Source organism: Spea bombifrons, chromosome 5 (genome assembly GCF_027358695.1).
Source record: "Spea bombifrons isolate aSpeBom1 chromosome 5, aSpeBom1.2.pri, whole genome shotgun sequence".
Lineage (NCBI taxonomy): Eukaryota > Metazoa > Chordata > Amphibia > Anura > Pelobatidae > Spea > Spea bombifrons.
The window spans coordinates 11975392-11998341 of NC_071091.1; the positions used below are offsets into that span (position 1 = coordinate 11975392).

The 22950-nt window shown below is 34.6% G+C and overlaps 1 protein-coding gene across 1 annotated transcript in view; it reads right to left on the bottom strand.

Annotated features, from left to right (window-relative positions):
• Positions 1-22950, bottom strand: part of MYO3A (myosin IIIA) — a 57827-nt gene that overhangs the window by 28273 nt on the left and 6604 nt on the right. The window contains exons 8-18 of the mRNA XM_053466786.1: positions 21969-22124; positions 19338-19437; positions 16486-16602; positions 15649-15753; positions 15281-15364; positions 12813-13015; positions 11831-11929; positions 11615-11729; positions 10585-10711; positions 8545-8755; positions 8141-8288 (exon numbers count right to left, since the gene is read on the bottom strand). Coding sequence (XP_053322761.1) covers positions 8141-8288; positions 8545-8755; positions 10585-10711; positions 11615-11729; positions 11831-11929; positions 12813-13015; positions 15281-15364; positions 15649-15753; positions 16486-16602; positions 19338-19437; positions 21969-22124 — 1465 coding nt within the window. The remainder of the gene's footprint in view (positions 1-8140; positions 8289-8544; positions 8756-10584; positions 10712-11614; positions 11730-11830; positions 11930-12812; positions 13016-15280; positions 15365-15648; positions 15754-16485; positions 16603-19337; positions 19438-21968; positions 22125-22950) is intronic.

The following is a 22950-nucleotide window of genomic DNA, read 5'->3' on the forward strand; positions in this document are numbered from 1 at the left end:
GACAGTGTATAGGCACTTTATTAAATGGCTTTGTAATCAAAGTTACTCCAAAGTCAGAAATGAAATATTCACATTAGTATATTGCACAATTTTGCACTTTTTTCCTTTTTTTTTTTTTAATTTTTTTTTTTTTTTTTTTTTATTTGATAATGAAATTCTTATATATTCTATGGATAATAATTTACGCTACACGGTTTGAATTAGAATTATTTTCTTTTTTTTTTTTTTTTTTATTTTTTTTTATTTTTTTTTTTTATTATGCTGCCGGTCTTTAAAAAATATGCTCTATACTTAGATTAGAATTATAAAATGAAACTATTATATGAGCATAATGTATAATTCCTAATTTGGGTACTTTTTTTTTTTTTTTTTTTTTTTTTTTTTTTTCTTTCCTGTATATTTAGCAATCTTTATATATTTTACTAAGAAGATAAATATAATTCATATTTCACGGTTCAAAACTGAACGGAATTTTTATAGGATGGTATTTTATCACTTGCACTTTATATTATTTTTTTCTATTTTCCAGCACTTTTTACATATTTTCCTATATATAATTGCACTAGTTTCAAGGATAAATAAATTTTGGAGCAATTTATCAAATTTATCTATCTATTTACTTTTTTAATTTCTTATCTTCTATAAGTAAAGAAATCATATGCACTTTATTAAACGACCTTGTAACTAAAGCTGCTCCAAAGTCAGAAATGAAATACTCACATTAGCGTATTGCACAATTTTGCACTTTTATCTTTTTTTTTTTTTTCTCTGAACACTTACAATAGGGTTTTTATCTTTTTTCTTTTTGGATAAAGAAATTTTTACATATTTTAGGGAGAATAATCTATGTTTTACGGTTCGAATTAGAAATGAAATTTTTATATGATCGTACTATATCACCTGTACTTATATTATCTTCCTATGATTAAGTTCTTCCTGAATATTGTTCTCTTTTTTCACTAGTAAAAAATGACTAACTTTGGAGCAATTTACTAAAATTCCTTCTAAAACCCTCTTACTATATATTATAAGGAAGCGTAGAAGTACCCTATTACGCTGTTGGTAAATAAAATAAAATACGCTCTATAGTCAGATTTGAATCGTAAAATGAAATAATCATATGAGCGCAATGCACAATTGGTACTTTGGTCTCTTGAAATTTACATAGGATGGCACTTTATCACCTTCACTTTAAACTACTTTTCTATTTCCAAGTTCTTTCTATATATTTTTTTATATATATTTGTATTAGTAAAATGATAAAAAAAAATTTTTTGGAGCAATTTACCAAAAAATAAATTAAATAATTTTTTTTTTTTTTTTTTTTTTTTTCTCAAAACTTTTTTATCTTTACTTTCTATAAGTAAAGAAATCTATATGCACTTTATCTTTATTAAATGGCTTTGTAACTAAAGTTGCTCCAAATTTAGAAATGAAATATTTACATCTGCGTATTGCACAATTTTGTACTTTAATTTTTTTTTTTTTTTTTTTTCTTTTTTTTAATTATTATCTTTTTCCTTTTTCTTAATATCCTTTATGCTAATTTTGCAAAGATATATACTGATGTGTCTCCGAGCTCCTTATGTCATCTAGGAAAATCCATATGTTCTCCTCCTTTGGGTTCAATAAGAACCTAAGTATGTATCGAGATAAACATGTTATTATTTTGATGCATATGTCTAGTTTATTTATGTCTAGGTATATTCTTTTTGTAATATTAATTTGTTTTTTCTTATGTCTTAGTATGTATATGTATATATATGTTTTTTTTCGAGATGGAGCAGGGGAGAAGTGGGGTGAGATAGGGCTAATTGATAGGGTCTTTGGGCGAATGATGACCCCCTTAGAAGATGAAAATCAGATCCCCTATTATAATGGGGATTAAGTGTATTTCGGTAAATACTCAGGGGTTAAATTCGCCGACCAAACGAAATCGAGTTTATTCCTGCTTACGTAAAGAGAAAATAGATGTGGCCTTTTTTCAAGAAACTCACTGGAGGATTATAGATAAAATCAAATGGGGTGGCAGACTTTTTCCCACTATTTCTCATGCCTCGATGTTAGATAAAAAAAAGAGAGGAGTAGCTATTGCTTTCTCCAATAGAATACGGACCAAAATGAATTTTTTTGAGCAAGACGCAGATGGGTGCTATCTCATTTGGGTTGGGACCCTCAACGATATTAAATATACGTTGGTTAACATTTATCTTCCTAATACAGCTCCATTATCATATTTTCAAAGAATTCTAGATAAAGTAGATAAAATTAAAACTGGAGCACTTATTATGGCTGGTGACTACAATTGTTTCCTAGATGAAAAAATGGATAAAGAGATGGGTAGGAAAAAAATTAATAAAAATCTAATAAAAAGGGCAAAATCTTTCTGTAAAATTATAATAAAAGCGAATCTATATGATTTATGGAGATTGAAATTCCCTACAACAAGAGACTACTCCCACTTTTCGAAAGTACATAATACTTTCTCCAGAATAGACATGATTTTTGGTGATGGAAATGCTTTAACTCAATTACAGAATATAAAGATGCATGATAATGTTTGGTCTGATCATAGCTATATTATTTTTGAGCTAAAAGATAGGTGGGAGCCATTGCCATTTACAACATGGCGCCTGGATGATCATATCCTGCATTCTGAAGAGAATAGGAACTATATTATAGAGACAACCAAAGCCTTTTTCTTAGAAAATAAAATAGACCAAACAACAAATGCCATCAGATGGTGTGCCTATAAGGCAGTCATAAGAGGCCACTTTATTAAAATAAAGAAAAACATGCGAATAAATAGGGAGCAGCCATTAAATGAACTGTATATAAAATACTATACTTTAGCCCTAAAATCTAAACTAAATCCCACACTAGAATCTATAACACAAGTACAAACTATTAGAGATATAATCAATCAAAAGGAATTAGAAAGAACAAGATACTTTATGGATAAACTTAGAGCAACATATTATCATAAAAGTAACAGACCAGATAAGATCCTGAGTAATCAACTTAAAAAGAAAAGAGCAAATGAAAAAATAACAAAAATTGTCTCAGATGGTCGTACGAGATTATCCCCAGATGATATTGCGGAGGGATTTAAGTCATATTATGAAAAACTTTATAGTAGCTCAAATGAGGTGAAAGCTACTGATATAGAAGAATACTTAGCAACAATAAACTTACCAGCACTATCTGAAGAACAAAAGGAAATTATGTATAGGCCACTAGAGAAAAAGGAATTAAGTATTACCATCGATAAACTTCAAAAGTTTAAAACACCAGGTCCCGACGGTTTTACCAATTTATTTTATAAAACTATGAAATTAGAAATATTAGATCCACTTATTTTGACCTTTGAAGAAATTGCTAATACGGGTATACTCCCAAAAGAAATTCTACAAGCCAATATCCTTCCAATTCTTAAAAAAAATAAGAATCCAGAAGAGTTAAAAAGCTATCGTCCCATCTCGCTAATAAACGTAGACATCAAATTATTTTCAGCACTGTTGGCAGACAGATTAAAACGTATATTAGTTACTTTGATACATCCAGATCAAGTGGGCTTTGTCCCAACTAGAGACTCTACCAATAATGTTAGACGCTTGATTGACGAATTGGACTATGCAGAAAAACATGGAAGTCCCCTCCTGACCCTCTCATTAGATGCCGAAAAGGCTTTCGATAGGGTCAGTTGGGGCTTTCTTAGAGCCACCCTTAGAGCTTTTGGAATCTCGGGCTGGTTATATAAGGCCATTATATCTTTATATTCTTCTCCTAGTGCACGAGTGGTTGGGCACGGACTATGTTCTACTTGGTTTGACCTAAAAAACGGCACCAGACAGGGTTGTCCCTTATCACCAATACTTTATATCCTTACTCTCGAACCGTTTGCCACAAAAATACGTACTAACCAACATATAACAGGCATTAAAATAGATAAAGATGAATTTAAAATATCGATGTACGCAGACGACGTTATAATTACGTTAACCGACCCATTTACTTCAATGAATTTTTTTTTAAAGGAAGTCGAAAATTATAGTCTAATTTCGAATTATAAACTTAATTTCGATAAAACCATTGTACAAGCTAAAAATATCAGCGCCCAAGATAGACTGAATTTATCTAATCATTATTCCTTAACTATAAAAGTACAGGAGTTTGAACATCTAGGGATTATCATTCCTGAGAAAATCGCTAATATCGTAGAAATAAATTTTCTTCGTCTGCTAAGATTGTCAAATACACTCATAAAGGAGTGGAGGAAAATCGAACTGTCTTGGTGGGGTCGAGTTAATGCTCTAAATTTCTATTTGATGCCAAGATGGTGCTACCTATTTCGTATGTTACCTTTAAAATTTCCAAGCTGTTGGCTTGCTATAATTCATACTTCTTTCTTAAATTTTGTGTGGAAGGGGAAGACCCCTAGGACCAATGCTAATCTTATGAGCGCACGAGCCAAAGATGGAGGCATGAATTTTCCATTGGTTAATCAATATTATAAAACCAGTATACTGTACCATACTGCTAAAACCTACTATGAGACATCTGAACAAGAAGTATGGTACAAGATAGAACGCAAAGCATGCGAGGCAAGTAGTTTAAATAAATTTATCTGGTCCTTGAAAGACAGAATTATAATAAATAAATTTAAAAATAAAAATATGATTTTAGAGAACATTATACCAGAATGGTTAAATATTAAAAAAAAATTGGGATGTAAAGATAAACTAATTGACACACTAAAGTTCAATATTTTAGAACAACTCATTGACAATATCTCACTGGATCACTGGCAACATGCAGGAGTCAATTCTATATCAGATATAATGTCACACGGAGAGATACTTTCTTTCCCTTCTATTTTATCTAAATTTAAATCGATAAAACTATCCGTCTTTAATTACCTACGAATAAAGAATTGTATCAATAAACATGTACTAGTCCCTCAAGATATATATATTAAGAAACTTGCCCAAATCTTCAGTCCAAAAAAACAAATGAAACTCTTTTCTAAATGTGCTGAGATAATAAGGCTAAAAGAGGGAAATACTCCTATTATGAGAATAATCTCTGCCTGGGAGAGAGAATTTAACACCTCAATTTCGGTTGAAGAATGGCTAAAACAGACTAAGAACTGTATTTTAAGGATACATGATCTCTCCCTATTAGAGACGCAATTTAAAGTTATAAATAAATGGTACCTCGTTCCAACCCGTATTGCTAGGATGTATCCACCGAGTTCTAACATTTGCTGGCGGTGCGAGCACGATGTTGGAACTTATATTCATATCTGGTGGTCTTGTCCTAAAGTTATTATTTTTTGGAAAGAAATTCTCGCCTTTCTAAAGAAAATAGATAACATAATAATTCCCGACACCCCGACATCTCTAATCTTACATCTAGGATGGCCCCCTTTAACTCAGATCCAACTAACTATAACCATCCATACCTGTTTAGCAGTTAAGAAAATAATCGCCAGAGAGTGGAAACAAAATGGCAACTTCAATATATCTCAGGTGATAAATCAAATTAAATATCAGCTTACAATGGAGAGATATGTATCATATATAAACCACATGTCCTTTAAAAAAACTCAAATATGGGATACATGCCTTAAAATGGTCAACGGTATAAGTCTATTTAGCAGTAATAACCAATAGTCCTGTCTCGAACCCCCTCCCCTGCTCTATCTCGATATTTTATTGTACATTATGTATTATTTATTTATTTATCTATTTATGTTATTACAATTCTTTTTTTTTTTTTAGTTATTTTTTTTTTTTTTTTTTTTTTTTTTTTTCTCTATGTTTGATGTTTGATGTTTCTATGATATCTTAACGTATGTTTATTTCTAATTAAAACGTAAATAAAGATTTAAAAAAAAAAAATAAAAGTATATTCTGGAAAGTTTATTACAATACTGAATAATGCGGGCAGGTTGCAAACCAATTCTAAGGTCCTAAAATATTAAACTATATTACTAACATGCTATTATTAAAATTGGAAAACCATGTTGGTGGACTAGATTTCCATTTGGAGTAGGGGTTATGGGATTCAGTTTGGACATCTATCTTCTGGGCCGAAAGAAAACTGTTTAGCTAAGCAAAAGAAGGTTTAAAGGGACACTCTACCCATCATATGCAGTTTAATTTACATGGTGTCCCCTTGCAAATGCATGGGGGGGATCCTTAAGAATCCCCCATATGCATTTGCCCCTTAAATATTTTCAGTGCAAGAGATACGTTGGGCCAAACACATCTCCTGGAATCTAATATACCTACAGCCAGTCGTCTCCAGTGCTGGCTTGGCGAGTGTTGTGGGGGTCTAGCCAGTGCATGGTATTCACTCCTGTTCATTTCAATATGATTGCTTTCTTGCCAATGATTTTATAGCAGCTCATTTTCTCAAATTACAGACTTTTATCAAGTTATATATAAAAATACAACTTTTATCAGATTTTGATGATTTGATTCTTCTTGAGTTTGCCATTAACTAGTAGATAAACCACACACGTGAGATCTGTGCATTTCAAAGGTTAAATTAAATTGGTTGGTTTTGATTAAAACAAAACTTTTTCTAGGTAAATACATTTGTACTGCTCATAGGAAAAGGAGGTCATAGATTAATGATCAATATATGTTGTTAACGTTGAAATGTCATTACCATAAGCTCATTTTTTTTTTACTTTATCTGCATGAAATAAACATAGATCAATTCAAGAAAAATAGATTTATTAGTAGACAGAACAAAACCAGAAATGCAATTTACCGCCTACAGAATCTTGTAATTTTCTAATTGATATCAGAAGCGTGGGGTTACAAAACAAACAATATGTTAATTAATTGAGAAACACATATTCTCAATATTAAAAATCTAAGGTGGCTGTACAATATTTAGGGTTTTACAAGACAAATTTCATTATGAGCGTCATTGAATCGTGCGTTTTGTATGTCGGCAGGGTATACCTCAAGGCAACATTTTATTTTAATTGACTTTTATAACTGATTGGAAAGGTCATACCAATTACACTCAGCTCAAAGTAATGAAAATGCTAATAGAACTAGAAAGATTTGCATGGCAAACATTACAAGGTCCTAACAAAATGTGTGTTTAGACAAAGCATCGATTTAAAGTGACAGTGATCCTACTTATCTATATTGTGTTGCTTAATATAAATGTGTGTTCATTTTGTCTCATATAAACTAATTAATTAAAAATATTTTTGTTAGAATGGGGAATGTATATATTTTATTGTAGGGTGTTTCAGAATTGGGGAGATAGCTGGAAGTTTAAATGCTGAGCATTTTCTCATGTATTTGACATTGAATTTCTATCTCTATATATTACCATAAGAGTTTTCACTAAGTTGACCCATTTCTAACTTCACTACTTGCTTACATCCTACAAAAAAAAACTCTAACCGATATGCTGTAGGGAGCTGTAAATTATACCATTTGTTGCTTTTTCTGTTGTCAGACTTACTATGATGAGTTAAAAATTATGGAGAACTGGAAAATAGAGGCCATATACTTTGTAAGAAGTCTCATTTATACTGCATTTCCAGTGCACATAATACATCCCCATTAATTGTATTCAGCGGAGATTGATCATTGGATTGGCACCTTTATCTATCAAAACTCTTTGCTAAGTCAACAATGTTTGTTCTAGATCATGGTTGCATCATACTATATGTTTCCATCCTGGCCATCTGGATAAAAGTGATCCACTGCCATATTACATTGATTGACAGCAGCTTTGCTGATATGGAGGGCCGTCAGATATCTGAAAATTACAGTGCTGGCCTCAATCGGTATATTTACTTCCAAATTGAGAAATCTATTGACCTGAGTAAGACACCTTAAGGGATGAGATACACGATGAAGATCTCTTGGTTAACTAACAATTTTGCCAGTTTCTGTTGACAGAATTAAAGCTAGAACGCTTAGCATTATGCATCTTTACCAAAAATAAAGGCATCTCTCATTTCAGAGTAATGACAAATATTTATGTCATTTATGCATTTCTTTTAAATATTTAAGTACAATGAATGCTTAGACTAAAACACACTTTATATTTTGCCCTTATTGGGTTCTACTAGGGAAATATTAAAAAAAATATATCTTACCTGTTCCCAGGCAAAAATGTGCTGATTAAAATAAAACTGAATTTGTTCATTGGCAATGTTAATGCAGAGTTGTTCAAATGAGTTCTTTTTAAAATTCTCAAAGCCAAATATATCAAGTATTCCAATATTATACCCAGTGTCATCTTCGCTAAAAAAAATATAAAAAGAACCATTAAAATGCATCTAATTACTATACAATCGCATAAAATATCTTTATTATATATTAATATTATATGTATTATATACATTTGTCTGGGCCTGATTTCATCTAATAGTTTCCATTGTTAGTAAAGCGAACTACAGAAATAATAGGTATATGCCGAATGGTTCTTATCTGCCACCCAACATAGTGTTTTTGTGGCAAAACAGTTAAATGGGTATTCAGAACAACAATGTTATTTTACCTTAAATGTTCATTTGGTTTTAGTAACACATTAATTCGGTTAACAATCCAACTAAAGAGCCGTCCATACAAGGCTTTGGACATAGCATCGCGGACATCTGCTGCTTTTTCCACTGTATTTTGGCGGATGATTGTCTCCCCGCGTGTCACCACACAGTGTGAGGTCAGAGCGTCTTGTAATTCATCGGGCTGGATACACAGCAAGGAGGCAGCTACAATGTAACAAGAAAAAAGTTTGTAATTGCTTACTGGATAAAGAAATAATTATAATAATGTGTATTAGAAGTTTCACTTAAATATTAATTTACGGTTTAATATGTCACCGGGATTTATAACCAAGGAACACCAAAAAAATAGAAACATATTCTATTTATTGGTCTTTATTATTGTGGTCATAGGATTGGGGACATCATAAGTTACTATTCTTTTGGCACCATAAGCACATAAATATTTGTTTCATTCATTCTTTATAGAAGAACAGATAAGTACAGTGTATATAATAATTACAGGTGCATGTCAGATAAATGTTAGTTACCACTGAATGTGAATTATTGAATGTGAATATCATTGAATATTTTCCCTAGGATCCCACATGACAGATAATAAGATACCCACAGAGACTTTTTTTATCTTATTGTTTCATCAAGGATTCAATTCTTTAGTAGCTAATGGAGTTTTTGGAGGTGATGTATAGGATACAAAGAGTATAATCTACAACGTGAAGGAATATGAATTTGTGTTATGCCTAAATTATCATAGATATATTAAAGGATATATATATATATATATACACACATTTTAGTATGAAAAATATATGTAAACAACCAGACAGAGCTGTATTTTTACCATTACTTGAAATAATCATATATTAGGCCAGCTCTTTCATTCTTAAATCATTTTCTTAGCTATATGTACATTGGTGGGGGAAAAAACCCTAATTATCAAAAACTTAAGGAGATATTGGGTGAAATAAACAAAATATCAGACATTTTTTATTTATCTAAATATCAAAACGTATGAGATGAAATTTGGGGGGGGCTTATTGGTTGGCATGGCTTATTGTGCATTTTCAAGGTCAGCAAACATTTTTTCTGCATTTTTTTTAAAAATCCTACTATAAATGCTGATGCGTGCACTGTTGTCCTTACTGTTTTAACTCAACCCGGTGTGTGATTTGTTCTATTTTGGCTTTCGAGACAGAAATAGTTATGGTAATACACATCAAACCTCAGGAGCCCCGGCACAGCTGCTTTCTTTGGAGCAATTTGCTGTTTGTTAGATCTGCTGATCTAGGCTGATCTCTGCTGAAACTATTCATCAAAGCTATACAAGCATTAACATTATCCTTTTTACATATTTTTGTCACAGGCTGCCTGTAGATGTTTGCATCTGTCATCAATGGTAATCATTATTGTTAGTGATTTTAACCTTCCAAAGCACATTGGTAAAAAAAAAGAACCACCATCAGATGTCTTTTAGACCTTTTGTGTAGTGCAGAAAATAAAAAGTAAAGGTCTTACAGGTTTTAATTTATTATTATTATTATTATCTTTTATTTATATAGCCCTAACCGTTTACAGGACACTTCTTACAGGGATTGTTAGACTGCAGAGGCCTTGTAGGATAGACGTCATTATATAACTCCACACCTATGGTGGACAAGGCTTCAATGGTGGACGTAGTACTCATTAATAGGGTGGGCCACGTTTTATTATTTGGTAATGTTACAATACTTCATGAGCAGGTTGCAAAACTATACCTTCGCTACCCTATGTTCCCTTCTAATGGTGTCTCTAGGCTGAAATAAGAGTGTTGTGAACAAATGACTTTTGAGTAAAACATCTTTGACTAATGTCTCTGATAACAGTTTGTCCAGCACATTCTTTTCCGATGTCACATGCTATTTTATTTATTACTTCCATATAATATTAATCACAAAAAGTAGAATTTTGTAGTAATTTTTGTTTTATTTATTATTTGTTAAAACTTGGTAGAAACCTAAGTAAAAATGAAGGTAGAATAAAAGAAAATCCGGTCTTACAGTTTTCAAGCACCGCTGGGTTGGAGATGTTGCTTTTGTCTATCTGATGTTCTGAGGCCACCGATGTAAAATCGATATTACCCACATTCAAAATGGCAGCTAGAATGCTATACACACTTCCAAGCTCCTGAGGAAAAACGTTGGTTTGTTAGTTACAGTTAGGAATACTAATCAGGGGATGTTTAACATCATGCTTGTTGAATCACACAAGAGTTATGAACCAGAAAAGTAAATCCTGATACCCGATAATTGTGCAAACATAGAAAAAAAAGAAGATTTGGGGCCAAGATTGGGCCGGTTACAAGGGAGATCTTTGATCTCCCCAACCGGCCTATTTGCCCTATGGAGGCCCTGCTGCCTTCATTAAAAGGCTCTGCACGCTTTTAAGATAGAGCGCAATGAGATGTGACATCATATGTCGGCACTCTGTTTCTTTAAGACGCATATGATTTTGGTCTTGATGTACGTACGTAATCACCTCTAACAACTAGTTAACAGTGCAACTTGATTGATACCCATAAAAATGGGGGGCCATAAAATGGGGGGCTTGCAACCTTCAACCCCACCAACTGAAAAAAATGAACTCAGAGCATACTATAGATTCTTGCCCAACGCCAGCATGTACTGCATATAAAAAACAGAGGGAGCACACAAAGAATCCAGGTAGCCCTCTACATAGTGTGCAAAATAATTAGACTGATACTGTCACTGACAGTGTTTTCCCAATATAAAAATCTATAAAAATATTAATATTCTGCAAGCAGCTTTTGAAATCCTTATTATCACTAATTTTGTATCTATCTATTCTGTATTATATATACTGTATATATATATATATATATATATATATATATATATATACAGTAAATATATATATATATTCTGCGATATTTATATTGGAATTTAAAAACATATCACATAGACCTACATTTCTAATTTCAATGACATAATTAATATTCCTGTTAACGCATACTTATTGAAATTGTCCCCTACTCTGGCAGGCAATATTAAATGCAATCATATCACTCACCTCCAGTGTAAAACCTATTACCTTGAAACATTGTTCAATTAAATCAAACTGGCTTTTATAGAAAGGATTATTCATAAAGTCTTGTACCATTTTAATATGTTCATTTTGTAGATATCTGAAATGTTGAAAGATAAATGATTAGCATTTAAATTGCAATGAAAAAATAATAACGTGCCAAAGTTTAGCACCACGTTTGTGCGTAATGTATTGTATTACCTAGGAGGCTTGTTTTCCGCCAATTTATAATGTGCAAGTTTGTTCTTTTCTGACAATCCAGCATAGATATAGTAGAATATGTGAAAATTCTTTTCTCCTCTGCAAAAACAAATCAAGAAGTCATTAAACATTTATTTTGCCATTTTCAGAACTCCTTTTTCAAAATATAAATCATTTTAACATGGTTATTTGAGTGCCTAGGTAGAGGTGGATTAGCGGAAGAAAATAGGGATCAAGGCGATGTAGTTCAAAGCTATGCCCCTTTCAGATGCAGAGGGCACGTTTATAGTTTGGTGCCAACTAACGAGGCCACCCTTACCACTCACCCAAGCCAGACATCTGACCCACCACTGGCATATTCTGGGTGACCTAGCTCGAGGGCATCAGATCCAGGAGGGGAGCATTTTTATGAGTTTAAATAAAGGCCCTACTTCCCCCAAATATAATTACAGTAGCCATACCAGCATTTCGGGTACAATAGAGATGAATACAAAATTAAAGGAGGTCCCTGTCTTGTGTGGTTAACAGTGTTGATGTTGGCATAGATACCTCCCAACTTCTACCCCTGGGATGCCAGGGGACTGAGCTTGGCCGCGGTCATTCATTAGAAGCCTAGGGTGGCAAAAATCCTCGCACCAGCCCTGCTTGGGAGGTAGAGTGTCACTCAAACTGGGAGCACTACTGTGCATCCCAGACACCGGAGAATGAAACCGGCACCATGGGATTGCGGCCCCCAATCCAGCTGTCCCACCAAACACTACCTCTGTCCCCTTTTCTCAGCGGGACAGTGGGATAAACTGGCAAAATCAGTGGCACAAGGTGGGACAGTTGGGGGGCACGTAGTGTGAACGTGCAGCGGTATATAGACACAATCAGAAGGAGGGGTAAGCGCGATGTACTGTATGGAGTTAGAAAAAAGCAGCATTATAAAAAACAATGCACGTAAAGTTTTATTTAAGTATAATAAGAAATGGATACTTACAAGGCCTGATTAACAACTCTGGATTTTTCAAGAAGATACTCAGAGATTTGGGCTGCAACTACTGTTCCATTGTTTGTGAACTTCATTTCTAGGTATTTTCCAAAGCGACTCGAATTCTCATTAATAATAGTGCAGGCATTTCCGAAGGCTTCCACCAGGTTATTGACCTGCAGTATTTTTTCTTGCAATGTTCTATTGTTCGCCTGAAGCACAAAAGTTAAAATAAATGTTCCTAATAATATAGTTTTACCTAGGAACTCTGTGGTGGCTTGGGCAGGATTTGGACCTCGCGTTGGGGGAGCATCGTCATTCCAATGGCCCCATTCCTCCCTCATTTATAATTTAGCCATTATTACCCTTTTTTGGAGCTTTAATAAAATGAGTAAATATTCATAAAACTAGATCTAAAATTGTATTTAAACTGTAATCAACACAATCTTATAATGTACGTATCCAATAATAAAATCCAGCTGCTCATAGTTTTTTCTCCCTGACTTGTCTAATGTTGTGATCATTAGTTGCATTTTTGACGTGCACAGTAAGTTAAGATTAGTTTAAAATGGATATAAGAAGAATATAAAATACATATCTGCCATGAAAGTTCATAAAAATAGGGCATTAAATAAACTGGGAATCTATAGGTGACTCTGTGAATACCTGTAAAGATTTTTGTTGCAAACCGTCAACTGTGTCCCTCTTTGGGCTCCAAATCTCTCTCTTTTCCCCAAATAAACCTTTTTTTCTAGAAGCTTAAAATATTTGAGTGTATCACAGTCATAGTTACATGCATAAAGCAGGGCAAAATGTTTTTATAAGTTAAATGCCCCTTATTCAACACTGCAACCATACTCCCCAAGACAACAGTGTTCCACTTTTAAGGGACACACCAGCCATCATATGTACTTTAATGCATAGGTGCGTGGTTTATTTTGCAGATGGATGAGGGAATTCTGCAGAATCCCCCAAAACCATTTGCCCCTTTCCCTACCCCCAGCTAAATGCCTTGTCGGTGTGTATTCAGCTGGAGTGATCTGTTTATACCCCATGCGTAAAGTCTACCTGTTGATTTCAATAGGAGAACTTTCCTGCCACTGATTGGCTGTTTAGGCTGTCAATCAGTGACAGGTATATGTCTTCTTCAATAGTATGTTTGTCAGGGACCTTAGACGTTCAGAAGTTTTGTCTAACGCTACATATAGCCAGACGTACTGCGAAGATGTTTTTCTAGGCATACAATATTCATGGCAATTGAAGAAGAGGTCGTGGTGGCTAACGTAAATGTTTAATTGTGCCACGCTATCCGCTTTGAGGTGAATAAGCATCATCCCTTCTCCTCGGAGAGCTTAGGAAAACATGATTTATTTTAGAAAAATTAAACAGATCTGTTTTGCAGCGAAAATTCCCAAGACGGCCCTAAATAAATTTCAAGCATAAATCATGCTTTGTTTGTGGTGATTTTTATCAAAGTCTTCTGTACCAAATCTCCTCAGTGGAAATTAACTTTATACAATGATTTACAATATCTACATAAGTGATATTTTACGCTGACTGTAGTGAGATCCCTGTCTGTTTGATAACGAGACATGACGCTTACTTAAATATTCCGGGCTTTCTATTTGCATAATTACTTTTGTAATTAGCATAATCTTTAATAATGTAACATGTACTGAAACATAGAAAACTATTTTAAAAAAAATATCATCAAGGGCATGCATTGTCAAAAGTGTTATTCCTGTGTTAATGTTTAAACATATTCATTCCTAAAGTTTGAAGAGTCTAGTCAGGTGTTCAGGGGCAGGCTGGCCTGGGGGGGAGGGGCAGGCTGGCCTGGGGGGAGGGGCAGGGGCTCATGAGGGAAATTGTCTGCCTGGCCAAAATTCTTCAAACAGGGCTAGTCTGAATTGGGCCCACTCTTAAAAGGGGCTCTGTGGGGTCAAGTAACATGGTAGTAGTGTGGAGGCTTAAACTACACATGTGCGGGGCTAAAGATAGGTTCTACGCAAGGTAAGCGTGTGTGTGTGTGTCTATACTGTATATCAACTAAAATAATATGAGAATACTCTTTGTATGCTGTTTGTGGATTTGTTGCATAGTGAACACTAAAGATGAATATGATATTATAGTCAACCCCATTATATACGCCCCTACCAGTTAATGTGTCTTATTGAAACACATTCAAACATCAGTGATATCAGAAAAGAAAATCAGTAACCAAGTTTAAGTTACTTTTATAGTTGCACTAAATGTTGTAATTATAAGATATTGTTATATAAACCACTTGGTTATTAGCAAGGTCACACGATCTGGCTACCTAATATCTGTGTTAGTAAGTCATTTCTACATTACATTTTTTATATTGTGTTTCCATCAACTTCCTTATTTTATTTACATAATGAACTGCTCTTTACAAATAGATTTCCTAATCTGCATTATAAATCATATTAAAAACTCCAGACCAATTAAATTACCTTTCCAAGTACTGTTAGTTGTTGGACCAAGAGGTGAGCACCTTCTGTCTTTCCTGCTCCACTTTCTCCAGATATAACTATACACTTAAAAGATAAATACAGCTCACATTATATCACTCAGGAGCTACTTAACATGTTTAGGTCATATTTCACAAGATAAATATGAGAATTTTTTCCAAGATATTAAGCTATTTCCATAGAAACCAATATAATGTAATTGACTGCCCACATGGATTTATATTTCTAGATTGACCAATCGCGTTTAAGAATATGAATATCTATATCTATATATATATATATATATATATATATATATATATTATATATCACCCTCATATTGTGATGTAGTGTACATGCTCTTTTGTTACCTGATCTGTATTATATGTAACCATAGACTGATACGCTATGTCAGCCACAGCAAAAATATGAGGAGGGTTGGCAGTTCTCTTTTCTCCTAGGTACAGCTGAGAATACTGTAAAACATAGAATAGACAAAGTTTTATCAACTTTTGCAACTTTTAGTGCTTTTTAAATACTATTATACATTTTTTTTATTACTGTTACAATTGCTTTTTGTAGAGAGATTGATAATGAAGAGCTGAACTGTTTAATGGCACCAACATATTTTTAAGTTATCCTTTGGACTGTAGAAAAGTATTGCGTCTGGAGCATCTTCTAGTTGTTCCGTCTTTGATTTAGAAAATTATTCTATACATGGCAACTTCCAACTTTCCAAAATATTCCAATGAGCTCTATCGCATGCAATATTGGAGATATTCAACACAAGACATGTATTACAGTATAGATATTTTACAATGTAAATGCATACTGGAATATATATAGCAGCTACTCATCTATACATTATATATTTTATATATTTAGGACTAATTTTGCTATGGCGGAATCCTCGATGTTACCCAAATGTTACCCAAAAAGCCCTGCATCCCACCACATTAAAACACATACACTATATGCAGGATTATACATTTTCCCAGTATTCTCCCAAAAAGTCCAATTATAAAAAAGTACAAGGGAAAAAAAGCGTTAGGTAGTTTTTTAGCTCCTGCATGACAAACACGGGGCTTTGTATTTTAGACGTAGATAGCCGATAATCTCAATACGCACTGCTGGTTATTCAAATCCTTTTTAGCAAATAAATGCAAATTATCCTAAACATAAGCAAATAAAATCAAATGTGGACAAACCTGAGAAGAATAAATATCCAAGCTTCTGAACGGATTGACTGCAACAAGAATATCGCCCACATAGGTGTATATCTGATCTCTGTTATATCGTTTCTGAAGCTGGTCTGTTACAGAATTCTGTAGGAAAGGAAAATGGCTAATATTCAAAGCAGGCTTTTGTACAATATTTGCAATTTATATCACAAAATTGACATTACATTTCTGCATTTTTTATTTATAAAGCATTAATATTACCCAAATAACAGATAAAAAAATGTAATGGTTTCATAATTACCTATACTTGGTCATACCTGAGAATTCTCTGGGCTGTCCAAAAGAGTCCCAGAATCCCAGCAGATTACTGGACCTCCCTCTCAACCCTTTGACCTCTAAATGGAGGGTTGTGGAGAGTGGCTCTACTCCCTGCCATGGTTCTGTATATTCCCTTTTCCACCCCCAATTCATGCCTAGCCCTCCCCCCACCACCCATAAGGAGAGCTCTGGTGACCCAACCAGTTATCAATCGCTTAGCTGCAATCAAATAGAGTAAACCTTAGCCGAAGATCCCTAATGTCCGTCAGTGATTCATTCAAAACAGCTGTCCATGAGTGGTGATCTGGCTACTGCACCTCTTACCCGAGTTTTGTCTAAAGGCTGTTTTGTACAGCGGACAATTACTTTCAAGGGATCCATGTATAAAGTAGATATAGAGGCAAAAGGTGATAATTGTTGATCTTATTTGCATGCGTCTACCCAGAATCCCTTGTGGTTGTGGCAGCACCATGAGATTTCTGAGGGAAAAAGAAGCCTTCTGGCTTGTCTGGTGTCTGTAGATGAGTAATGCTTCTACTATTCAACTTTTTGGCTGCATCATCATTTCAGCTATAGACTAGTAATGCCCAACAATGATTTCCAACAGTAATTTCCAACAGTGATTCATTCAGCTAGCCATTTGCCATAAATTGATCTCCCCGGAACAGTATGTAAAACTTAACAGGTATGCCTTTTAGGCTTTTCACTCGTAAAATCATATTGATCATTATGGTATTCAAGTCCCAGTGCGTAAATCCACAAAACAATCAGATACTGCTCAGATACAACATGGTTTCAATAGCTGGGTCACTGATTTGATCTTGGGATGCCTTAAGAGTAACTAACTATACTAAAGACCTTTTGTACATATCCAATATATTAAAATTATGAGTTTAGATGTAATGCTGATTGCACATTTAGAAGCTTGGATTTTGACGCATTAATCACATTTCCATGTTTGCCATTGCTATTTGAATAAGTCTATTTTAGGAAACCAGCTGTAATAACAGGTAAGTACATGTGTTCTTTTAATATTCAGATATTCATAAAAGCATGTCTGTGACTACATTTGGAGGGCACATTTTCATAATCATTACATTTGCATGAAGCAGATGTCAGAATTATTTATTTGAAGAAAATGGAAGAATTGGGATAAATTAAGACTGTCTAATGATTTTAATACGTTGTTGCATCAAACATATTTAACAATAGTCCCGATGCTCTGCAGGCCAGTCCTTACAGTTGTGGAAGAGACAGTGACTGGGTGGAATATTAACCTGAACAGGGGCAGGCTGGCATGGGGGGGGGCAAATGTGCCCAAGGCCGGTCCAAATTTCTTCAAAATCATAGTGGTCCCCACTATGATTTTGAAGAAACTTGGACCGGCCTTGGGCACATTTGCCCCCCCCCATGCCAGTCTGCCCCTGTTCAGGTTAATATTCACATAACGTGATGATAAATGACCCTACAATAATATCACAGCTGCTCATACAGAGTATAAGCTGCAATACGGAAGAGCATGGTAAGGGTGTGAGAGGGGGTGAAGTATGTTGGTGTGACTATGTATTAGTGTCTGTGTTTCAGAATAAGAGCAAGCATGTGAGTGTATGTTTTAATGTGAGCGTGTGTGCTCGTGTACAGTTTACCATGTGAAGCAAGGGCCCGAGGGGCACTCAGCTGTACCTTCCCCTTGGGCCAGAAGAAGCCAGCTTTCCACTCAACATTCATAGGATTAGTACAGTCTGTCTTTATTTCTGAAAGCCCCCTTGTAATTTAGGTAGAAACATTTGTAGCAAAGTGTGCAATAAAATATTTTTTGATGTAGCAATACTGGCACATGTAAAACAATTAAAGAAAGAGTTTAGTGTCCCTGATACTCCTACTAAAAGAAGATCCGAACATTCATTCTTTATAAATGGAAAAACAAGCACTTATTTTATATAGAAGCTGCAGCCATGTAACTGCAGCTGTTCTCCTACTCCATGGTTTGACAATTTTTTGCCACTGACTGGATGCTTGAAGTAGACAATTAGTTGCAGGAAGGTGCTTCCATTGAAATAAATGGCAAGGTTTATGTAAGTGCACACTGGGGTCTCAACAGACCCCCCTCTCGACTGGGGAAGAGTATACCACATGCATGGAGATGTTTGGCTGAAGAGCATATAGCAGGGGGGGTAGAGGGAGAGAGAAAAGGCATATAGAGGGATTCTGCAGCATTGCTCCATGTATTTGCAAGGGGACACCATGAAAATTTAAAGGGACCACAAAATTAGGAAGGTGGAATGTTAAAAAAAAATCAATAAATAAAAGATTTTTAAATTTACCATATGAAAGTATTAATAATTATTATCATTGTTATCACTAGTAATTATTAAATTACATACATATGCAGCACATATATTTTTGTATGGTTATGGTGAGTTGGTTACATCTTTACACTTTTGATGATTAAATCTCCATTCATTGGTGTCCTGCCTGCTTCACAAAAGGTCGGATGAAATAAATTGCTATGCAGTGTATATTAGACATGGGTGCAAATGGGTAACTTAACGCATCCCTACCTCATCCAGGACCTCTAATGTTGCCAAGTCATCCACATCATTCTGGTTGGGTGTCATAGACTCTCTGAAGATGCCTTTCTTGGTATGAATCCGTTCGTGTCTAGCGAACAAAAAAATAGTTTTCTTTCAAAATTAAAATCGTATAAAAAACATACGCACTCCAAAACATTTATCAGCAGTCATCATCGTCATATTACATGTCAAGTCACACAATTCCCTTTTTTATGTTTCTGGAGGAATTTAGCGCATGCACACCTATTTTGTTAGTAAAATAAATTGACTTTATTTGGTTCTCTCTTATTTGCCTCTGCCTTTTCTTTCCCCAATCCCAGTAGACGTACTTCAGTGTGGCTTTTACGCCAGACCAGAATTGACTCATTTGCAATCAAATGATATACTTAGCAAATACTAGGAAAGCCGGAGCAGGTGCTTATGTCAAATATGTCAAAGCTGGATGAAATGCTTTAAATAGGAGCTAGCTGGGAAGTTAGGTGCTCAGCTTTTTGAACGTTTCCAGTAAAATGCACATTGAAATCTTTTTTTGCATTTAAGTCTGTTTTTTTTTGGCCCCCTATGCATTTTACAAAATATAAACACTTGCATTTATTTTTTAATTGCAATTAGAAATGTTGAATAATTTCTTTTTTTGCCTGATTTTTTTGCAATATTTTCTTTTATGCTTAATTTTGAAGATTGCTTTGGATGACCTAATGGGTGTTTTTTTTTTTTTTTACTGTCTAACTCCAATCTTATAAGTGGAATTATTAGCGTAATTAATGATAATTTGTATACATCACTGGACTACTGCCTCTATAGACAAATTATATTCCCTTCAGAATTCATACTGTTTTCCTAAATCCTTTCTAGTAACCCCATTTAATAACAGGTACATATTAAGCTAAGCGAATTTTTTTTAGGGAAGCCATTCTTTCTTCCTATTCTCGGGATCGTCATGAGTATTCCCTCCTGTTAAAGTATCTTTCCCCTACGGTTATTGCTTGTTGTTGATCGCTTCTGGCATCATTTATTAGAACTGATGAAAAGATGTGTAGGACAGGACAAGCAATTGATTAGATAATGCTGGCCCTGTCCCAGGTTTCTGCCAATCTCAGCTTCTATGTGCAGTTTTATACAAAATATTGCCAAACCAATACACTGACTGATAAAATACGTGGTTTCATTCAATTTGTTTAGTAATGCTGAAAGCTGTATCATGACACTTTCGAGTTCAATGTCAGAGGAGCAAGACGCCATAGTCTAAAACGGGAGGGTCAGAGGTTTTGATATAATGTAAGGACATTTTATTTTACCAAGAAGGTGGTAGATAAAAGCATCTTACCAGCAGAGGTGGTAGTAGGCAAATACATTGAAGGAATGATCAGACCAGGGACTGATAAAGGTCTAAGTCTCTACAGCAGGAAAAAAGGACAGACTAGATGGGCCGAATGGTTATTCTGTGCCATCAAATCCTACGTTCCTAGGAATTCCTGCAGTTATATAACACATTTTGAAAAAAAACTATTGCTTTTCTATTTTGCCATTTCTACAGTTTAAGCCTCTTAAGCCTCTTTTTTTTTTACTATTGGCAGCTCTTGATTTTAATGGGCCCTAAACATAAAATATTATCATGTAGTACATATTTAGCTTAGCAGTATGTAATTCCAGGTATGGGGGGCTGCAAAAAGGCAAACAATTCTGTGTATACCTGTCTGCAAATAGGTAGGTTAATCGATTTCTAATTGAGATGCTCAGGCTGGAATATCGATAAATTGTGGCATGTCCGTGGCTCCTTATTTAGGAGAATGTATTTATTGCGAGGAGAGTGGGACATATGTTCAATTACTCATTTGTTGAAACAAATCATTAGAATGATTCAATGTTACGGTAAACCTGTGCCATCCTTCCATACTCGGAGCGCTTCATTGAGCGACAGGATCCTAGGCAGCTCTTCAATCTGTTGATGTGGTTGTGCCACCTGTGTTTATATGAGAAAATAAATCTCCGAGCACTTTGAAAGCCTAGTGCCATACCGATAAAACGTGGGGCTCGGCTCTACATTTGGAGCAATTACCATGCAAACCAACGGAGTCTTCCTGCTGATTACTCCCTGCTTAGCACTTTGCACTAGAATTGTGGATTATAAAAAGAAGCCCGTTATACCAAATATTGGGGGGGGGGCATCACTGCCAGACTATGATAAATTATCGAATCATTGAAGCCTTTCGTGTCTCCAGCTCGAGTCAAAAAGCTGCACGGTGTAATTATTTCCATTTTACAGCTCTAGTAACTCATACTTCTCCAAAACGTGAATGGAAACCAGAAGAAATAAAATAAAGCCAGGAACAAGAGGCCAAGAAAGAATATGTGATATTGATCGGCTGCTCAGTTCCTGATTAATACTTTCCCTACAGCAAAGTTTGCACTAGGACCGCTTTTGACTCTTTGTACGTCCAAACTGAATTCAAGATATCACCTCTATGCTAAATCAGTTGTAGAACAAAAAACATGCGCTAGTGATGTCAAAAATATTATATACTGTATAACATTTATTAGCATTATTATATAAATGTAATAATTTGAACATACAACACATTTCTTTAGCGCATGTAAAATTGTGATTGTTTTTCTTACCTTTTTTTCTCCATAATTCCCATTTGCTGGTGAATATCAATGAATTCCATCAGCTGCTTTTGGAGTGCTTTTTCATTACCCTTAATTTGCTTAATAAATGCATGTTCCAAGAGGTCGCAAACCATTGGCCGCTTTTCAAAATCCTTCGTAAGGCAACTGTTTTAATACGAATCAATCAAAACAAAACATCAATGCAAGCATCCTACCACATAATTAATATGGAAATTATTATTCCTTTCAAAAGGGTGAAGATAATAAAATGCATCTTCTTTAAATATCTGTACCTTATATTCACATATTGACTAATAACTAATATATATCATATTTAAATTGGTATACAAGGCCCTTTCCTAGAAAATGTAAAAAAAACTGTTTTACATACTTTTTGTATGTGGAATTGCTCTGCCGTAGAGTATTTGTTTGATGCAGAATATACCACAATATGTGTACAATTTGCATTCATTATTTACATAGGATACATATAAGTAGCAACAACCAGAATAGAAACCTAGGAAACATCTGGTGGAATTCTGTTTAGGGGCAGGGTGATACCAACACCATCCACTAACACACACTCACTCACTTCAACACCATATACATACATACATACATACATACATACATACATACACATACACATACACATACACACTCTCTCTCTCCTTATCCCATCCTAAATACAGCTCTCTCTCACTTTTATCTTGTGCCAAGGCATGTATTCGCCATGGGGTCTCCAGGGTCAAGTACATGTGTGACGTGACCTCGCTAGGCCTCATACAGCTGCCTGCTACCATGGTAATAGACTTTGGGGGGTATTAAAGTGGCAGCATTTATATTGTGAGATCAGCTGACTGGCATGCTGGTAAAACAGCCTGATCCCTACTCCTATACCTATACAATGTCACTGGCACCCCTTCCACCCAAAACCTCCTCCAAATAAATGTAGGATCAAAAACATAATTAAAATAAATAGCAAACAGAG